Below are 8,325 nucleotides of genomic sequence, written 5' to 3'. Positions count from 1 at the left end.
TTCATTGCCAGATGAGTCTATAGTTGCTGGCTCCTTCTAACCCATACATGTTTTACAGCTCTGCAGTCTTAAGTTGCCTTGGCAACCTCCTCAGCCAGTTCCTATTGGCCACATTCTCGACCAATAGAACGGCTTTCTGATTATGTCATATAAAAACAACGTCGTAGTTCTAGTGGCTCTGCTCAGTGTTTTGACAGTGTTAATATAACATGTCGTCTTCAGCCTGGTCAAAAATCTATATTTTAGTTGAATGTCAATTAATGTTTGCTTATTTATACATTTAAAGCCATGTTCCTTTATTATACTTAAATATTTAGTCAAGAACAAACATTTTACATGAATATCTGGAACGCAGAAAGTTACTTCAGTTGAAATGGATGAGCAAAGACAGTGGTGTTGTATAGTGTAAAATACTCGCGCTGCGTAAAAACATTTGAGAACTAGTTTAGTGAAAGTGTAATCGAATCACACCGAATGACCTCAAGGACTCTGCGGCAAATCAAAACTGAGAGGGAGTGAAGTGTATTTTACCGCCGCGTCTGTAATCTGATGTCTTCCACGCACCGCTCCGTCATCCGGCGCCGGTCTGCAGCTGCCGCGCGCGCGTTTCTCTGTCGCTCCGCCGGTGTGATGTCCGACTGCTGTGTGCGCAGAGCTGTGTAAACGAAAGGACGGTGGGACAACATGACTATCCCGAAAGACATCCCAGAGAAGTGGTTTCCAATCATCCTCCCTCTAAAAAGGAAGAAAGAGGGATTAAGCAACGCAACAAAAATAAGCAAAGGAGCAGGTACCTTTACTTTGCGTTAGCCAATAGCCTATGTCATTTGTTTACCACAACACAGATGGAGTCTAGTTGGCAATTACTATTATTCTAAAATATGTAACATTCATATTAGAATAGAGGTCATTTAGACATTCAGATAATAATGTCAAATTTATTTATTTTTATTATTTATTTAATGTTTCTTCCTCCTTTAACACTTTCCTGTTATGTAAATAAACAACTTTGTCTTCTTCCATAAGTGTGCTTATTCATTCATTATTTCACCCTCATGACTGCCTCACAAAATCACATCAATGTCCAGTGACCTCTGTGTGTGTCCGTGTTTGTCCCATGACCTTGTGAATATATCCATCATGATTTCCCCAGTCAACATTCACAAATCACTCAGTCACTCAGTCTGTATAATCAAGCTTTAGAAGGTCTTGTTTTTGATGTTATTGAGATGATTGCATAACCTTATTTCTACATTGAAATTTTATGTCTTTTATGATCTGCCACACAATATATCTCAATATTTATCTACCCAACTTAAAATCACTTCTCATCTGCATTTCCCCATGCCTCATAGCAGTTTATTTCACAGTAGGTAAATGAGTAATCTGTGTGAATTGCTTATCAACATGCGGTCTGATTTAAATGTCATTTATGTTATGAACACAGCCTGCAACATTTTCACTGTCATGTTTTGTTGTTGCAAAACAGTCTGTATTTTTCACTAAAGGGAGCAAGTGTTAGAAATGTTGTTGTAACCTTTTGTTGGTGAAATTAAGTAACTGGATACTGTTCTGGTTTGTAAAGGAATTGAGCTGGACCTCTCAGATTCTGTAAAGCCAGACCGCAAATGATCAAGAATTGCTGTTTGATTGGGGATCAACTTTGTGTTGTTGTTTTTTTTTTTTTTAGGTCTGGGGGATTTTTATACTCAGTGGCCTCAATATATGTGTAGCATTTTCAGTTTATTATGTGGAGTCATTTGTGCCACATTTTTTGGATTTTTTTTTTTACCTGTACAAAAGGCTTGACATGATTGTGAGATTACTGTGTTTTACCTCTTCATCTTTCATATGTATGTCTCACTTTCCTTATGACAAGATAAGTTGAGATGTCTGTCACATATCACAGTGTCTGTTACAGCATAGATGCTCTCATTATCAGTCACTATACAGATAGCACCATCTAAAAATGCCCAGAATGACTCAGGCTACAGAGGTGGCTGGCTGCCATGTGTAAAGGTATCCAAGTTTCATTTCAAATCAAGAAGAGTCCCACAAAATCACCTTTGCTGTCTTATTTGTACTTGTTGTCAACCTTTAAACATTTCAAATGTGATTAGACATGAAGTATGGGTCCTGACCTTCAGTTGACCTTTAAAGGCCAAGAAATATCCGCAGAAAGAAATTCAGTGTTGTAGTGGCCATTTAAACTTAGTTAGGAACAATTATTGTCCTATTAACTCCAGTAACACTGTGTTCCTGGCCTTTTCAGGAGTTGATTTATTCTTAACACTGGGTTTGTTAAGTGAATGTCTCGAGAAGCAGTCTATTCTGACACAGTGGTGATCATCTCCTTGACTTGACTATCATATCTATGTAGTGCATTTAACATTGCCATCATTATCATTACTTCCAGTTAGAGTTCGTTAGAATTTAAAAGTGTATGGGAGATAAGTGTGGGAGATAATCATCTTTGTAGACCATTTATGCTATTAAAATGGATCTACATTTTTACGGCAGATTTTGTTATAAGTGACTTCTGAATGTATTTGATATTTATTATAATGAACAATATCCTGTAGAATTGAGAGTTTAAATACTCAAAAGTTTTATTTATTTTATACGTGCAGTTTTCCAAGTGCTTTTTGTGGTTACACTCTCTCACACACACACACACACACACACACACACACTTATTTTGTCGCACTGAATGCATGTGTTCTGTTAGAGTGAAATGTTCTGAGATGCAGTCAGTGGGTGTTAAGCCTGTCCTTATGTGAACCCCAGTAATTCCTTTACTCAGAGAGTCCAGCTACGAAAAGATTGCACAGATACTATTTAAACTGAAATGAGCTGGATGATGACATCACTGAATTCAACGATGAACTGCCCTTAACTGAAAATTGAGTGTTTACTATTGTCATTTTGCATTATTGACACACTATTTTCCTAATTAATGCTGTACAGTTGCTTTGACACAATCTGTATTGTTAAAAGCACTATATATATTAAAAAAGGAGGAATACTGATAGTGAGAGATGAAGAGTTTTTTTCGATATGGATAGATGAGTCAGCCAGATGGGCATATGAAGGCACTTGGCAAAGAGAAGAAGGGATGGGGAAATGGGAGCATGACTGCAAGAGGAGGGAGAGCAAAAGCAAGCAAATGGTGCATAGAGACTGAAATGAAGTGAAGTGTCATGTGGAGATCATGTGCTTTATTTTAAAGGGGTCATATGATGCTGTTAAAAAGAACATTATTTTGAAGGCGTATTGTAGAAAATGGATAAAAAAAAATTTATTAAAAAAAAACGTTTATTAACGAGCTGCAGTTTTATTACATCACGCGCTGGCACAGATGCAGTATATTAATGCCACGGGTCATCAATAAGGTGCAGATTGGTCCTCAATTTGTGTTTCCAACAGTGTTTGCAACACACTTTTTCACAGCGCGCATCACGCGCTCAAACTCATCAAAAATCAACAAGTTCAATAACGACTTATCCAAGTGACTGCTGAGAACGCACGCGAGAGAGAGACGAGGCAGCGCAGATCGCGCGTCTCATAAGTGAGTGGGAATTTACCGAACGTGGCACTTGCGGGAGTTAACACTGTATGCAATACCCGCAACCTCACACCAAATTTCAGGCCGTGTAGATAGGCAAGCATATATACAAATCATTTAGTAAGCAGAAATCCGAAATTTACCATATTAAGATTAACATATTAAGTTAGAGGAAGATGCAACAGAATTGATGCTTGAATAATGCGCTTCCAGCACATCAACACTACTGCTGTTTCTGAAACCACGCCTTCTTTCTTTGCATGCACATTTGGGTGGCATTATGCTAATATTTCCACATAGTGACGTAGATATGTGGGGGTGTGTTAGAACGAGCCGTTTTAGGTAGGCGTGGTTGACTCTTAACTTTTATAAAGAATATCTCTTTGGATTTGAAACTTTAGTCTTTGCAACTTTACAGATCTTCTTTATGCACCAAGAGCTTGTAACACTCCAAAGAGAAAGGAAAAATTTAAATTGCATCATATGACCCCTTTAAACAAATAAACAAATGCTTCATGATGCTCAGCAGATGTTTTGGCATTAAAGCATAGTACACGTTCTCTCAACATACATCTTTTTCAGGAGAATGTGAGAGAAGTAAAATTTTAAAGCAGTAAATTAAGAGAATAACTCTTTAGGCAAATGCAAGCATTTACATGAAAACATTAGTGAGTATTTGGCCTCTGTTAAGGATGGAGTCATGCATTTGGCTCGTGTTCTGGCTGTTCCTCTGCTGTGTGTGCAAAAAGGTTGGAGTACAGTAGCAATTAGCTCACCCACTTAGAGGCTAATTTGAGCCTGTGGCTTGTCTCTTTTAGACATTAAATGAGACAAATGCTTTGAAATAGTGGAGACAACAGAAACCTCAGTGGTGCTTTAGTGTTGCTTTGACACTTTGATTAAATGTGTGCTGTTTTTGAGACCTGACTGAAAGATTCCCTTTGATAGCAATTGATTGTTTTTTTTTATATCAAAAGGCAAAGTTGCTGTTAACTTGAGAAGAATCTATATTATTTGATGTTATTTTAACTTTTATTTCTCTCACATCATGATTTGCTCTAATTTTTCTTTCTTCAGACTTCAAAGTGAATGAAAAAAACAAGTGTCCATGGTAAAGAAAAAACTTTAAAAAGGTGTTTTATAACATGTGCAAGTTTCTTTATGCTCTTTGTTTTCCTGTTAGATTCATATGGTTTGCCTTGAAAATGATATAAATGGTTATAAATAACCATTTATATAATTTTCAAGAAAAAAATCAATAAATATATGCGAGTATCTCATTTTAATCATTTAAAAAAAAGTTTTTTTCCACGTTAGAAAATTGTATTATTATTATTATTATTATTTAAAAAACCATAAATGATTAATTATTATACCATCATGTTTTTAAGTGGTTGTATATCGCGAAATATTTAACTAACCTTTCCTTCTCAAAAAATTTTATTCTCAAATATCTGATACAGAAGACTTAGGTAATGGCTGCTGGAAATTCAGATTTGCCATCTCCAGAATAAAATTAAAATAGAAATATTAAAATAGAAAACAGTTCTTTTAAATTTGAATAATATTTCATAGTATTAGTTATTTTACTGTATTTTTCATCAAATAAATGCAGCCTTGCTGAGCATAGGAGACTTAGGCCTATGCCAGAATACTTTTCAGAAATTAAAAATGATTTATAATAGAAGAAATGTATTCAATGTGTATTTAATGTATTTTTGAATAAATGAATAATATCATGATAAAAAATGAGCATCATGTCAATCACAACAAAGCTTCGCATGACTTTCAGATAAGTCTATGCACCACTAGCTTACACAGACATATGTATTGCAGCACTGCACATCCATAACTTGCTGGTCTGTTTGAATTTGCACAGATTTGTGAGCTAGCATAGCGGATGTCCTTGGCAGTAGTGCTGAATCACAACAATAACCGCTCCTTCTCTGTCAACGACTCTTTTTTGAGAAACGTCACACAAGCAATGTTTCACTGCGGCTCTCGCTTGTCCTTGGCTGTATTAGTAAGGGCGCTGTGTTAAAAGTGCTTAATGGCCCAGTTTGCTGAGGTGCTCTCCGGATGGAACCAGACCCTCCAACGGCCAATGCCATTATGTCATTGGCAGCCAATAGGCAGGTAATGCACTCTCAGACTCTGGCAGCAGCAGTGTGGTTTTCCATCAGGACTGATAACAGAGAGGCAGAGAGTACAACAGATAGCCATGAGCAAAGGTAGAAAGACGTGACCTTGAGGAAGAGAGGAGAAGATGAAAGAGTATAGGATGATGAGTGATGGGACAGGAAGGAGATTGCATAAGGATAGCTGAGAGGACCGATACCGATTTTAGCTTTTCAAATACAATAAAGGAAGGAGTGAGTTAAATAAAGACTAAGTCAGCCTTCATGGTTATTCATGTTTGTATGATACTACCATAGATAACTTTCTGATGTACAGTATATGAAGGACATCAAAATGCTACATTTTTAGAATTATGATATGGAAAAAGCTGTTTTATTTGTTTATTTCATGGAGTATACAGCTTGTCCTGTAGTGTGACCCGTGTCAACAATGACAAAAGTTGCTTCAGTCAATTGAGAGAGAGAAAGAGTTTACTGAAGACCAACACTAACCCAGCAGCATTGAGTGCAAGGACTGAACCTCCAACTCATATAAAATATGTATAACTATAGTATACAAAATCACTTTATATCAGGTTAAACTCCCTGATAAATCTGGAAATATTCCAAACATTGTATCCTGTTTCATGAAAACAAAAAATTAATGCAGTATGTAGAGAAATACAGGTTTCATTTATTAGGCCTATCATTGGAACATAATGTTCTTTACTGGTAAGCAAGATTCACAAGGATTGCATAACTCAGGAACAAACACAGGGAACAATACGTTCAAGCAAATGATCAAACTTAAGCTGATGTAAACTTACAGTATGACTCATTTCCAAGCTACCAATGGAGATGCACTGTACAGTGTTACAAATGCTGAGAATAAATGTGTTAAGGCCTATTCACACCAAGACTGCTGAATAAAAAGATAACTTTATTATTAGTTATTGATAACTATATTAGCTTCACACCAACGCACAATAATGTTCTATTTATCTTACATCTGCAGCTTTAAATGCTTCAGTAAGAAAGTTATTTCCCTTAACCAGGAAATTAACGTTCTTAGAATTGACAAGACAGTTGACCCTGAGAGGTCAAGTAAATATCTACAGCGGATCTAAAATATTCATAATTAATTATAACTAGTTATGATTAATTATTCATATTTCCCATGAGCTGATTCGTTACAGGCTTAATAAAGTTGGGTGGATTTTGATCGTATCTCAAAGTTTTTATTATTCAGCAGCTGAAAAAATAGTTTGAAAGTGATTCCCATTCCTCTCTCATTATCATTTTAGTTGTGGTATTACTTTCCTATTTTCATAGAATTAGAATGATTATTAAAACTTCATAGTTATAATACTTTGTGTGAACGGCTTTTAACCTGATGCATTATTGACCTAAGTGACCCTAGGAATGGTACCTAAGAATAGTTAACCCAAACAATTCTGTCATCATTTACTCACCCTCGTGTCATTCCAAACCTGCGTAATCTGATTTTCTCTTTTTCACAAAAGAAGATTTTGAACAACGTTGAGGTCCAAACAACATTGGACCTCGTTGATTTTCATTGTATGGACCAAAAAAAACAGACATTTTTCAAAATACCTTCATTTGTGTTCTGCAGAAGAAAGAAAGACTAGCCAGTTTGGAATGACATGAGAGTGAGAAAATGCTGACAGAATTTTCTGTCTTTAAGAGCACATTAGTACCCTGACCTACTTAGCTTCATACAGTTAAGAATACAAAGGTGTACTTTTAAAGGTACTGCCCCAGTGACAGGATAACCAGAGCCATTCAGCATCAAGCCAGTGGCTCAGCAAGATCCAGCTGATCCTCAGCCAGGTCCATCCGGGCTCGGTTTAGAGTTAACGACTGACCCTGGCCCATCTGGTCTCAAGTCTGAGTTAACAGCTGTCCCAAGTGTCGAGATGACACGTACCACCGATCCAGCTGATCCTGAGCCTTCCTCTGTCTCGGGTCCATCCAGTCTCCAGCTGACACCTGACAGTGATCCAACCAGTCCTGATCCATTACCTGGACCAGCTCCATCAAGCCTTGAGCCAATGGCTTCGCAAGATCTGGCTGATCCCCAGCTAGGTGCATCCAATCTTGAGCTGACACCTCATACCGATCTGGTTGATTCTCAGCCGGTGAATGTCTCACGTCAGTCCAATCTTGAGCTGACACCTGATCCCAAGCCAGAACCTGTCCCAGGTCCGTCTGGCCTTCATGCGGAGTTAACATCACTTCCGGGTCCAGCTGTCGGTGAGTCTTTTGTGATTATTATTACTCTGTCCTATAGTTATTGTGTGTGTGTGTTTTGTTTGTTTCTTTCAGTTTTCACTTATTTTGACTTTTCTCCAGCTGTTTGATAAATGTGACCCTGGACCACAAAACCAGTCATAAGTCGCTGGGGTATACTTGTAGCAATAGCCAAAAATACATTGTATTTGTCAAAATTATAGATTTTTCTTTTATGCCAAAAATCATTAGAACATTAAGTAAAGATCATGTTCCATGAAGATATTTTGTAAATTTCCTACTGTAAATATATCAAAACTTAATTTTTGATTAGTAATATGCATAGCTAAGAACTTCATTTGGACAACTTTAAAGGCGATTTTCTCAATATTT

The 8,325-nt window shown here is 36.9% G+C and overlaps 1 protein-coding gene across 1 annotated transcript in view; it reads left to right on the top strand.

The window, feature by feature from the left end:
• Positions 1–234: 234 nt before the first annotated feature.
• atp8b2 (ATPase phospholipid transporting 8B2) overlaps positions 235–8,325 on the top strand; it is a 38,720-nt gene continuing 30,629 nt past the window's right edge. The window contains exon 1 of the mRNA XM_016520603.1: positions 235–790. Coding sequence (XP_016376089.1) covers positions 685–790 — 106 coding nt within the window. The 5' untranslated portion in view covers positions 235–684. The remainder of the gene's footprint in view (positions 791–8,325) is intronic.

Source organism: Sinocyclocheilus rhinocerous, unplaced genomic scaffold, assembly GCF_001515625.1.
Source record: "Sinocyclocheilus rhinocerous isolate Xijiao unplaced genomic scaffold, SAMN03320098_v1.1 scaffold2194, whole genome shotgun sequence".
Classification (NCBI taxonomy): Eukaryota; Metazoa; Chordata; class Actinopteri; order Cypriniformes; family Cyprinidae; genus Sinocyclocheilus; species Sinocyclocheilus rhinocerous.
The sequence above is the reverse complement of the archived record's forward strand: the minus strand, read 5'-3'. Positions and strand labels throughout refer to the sequence as shown.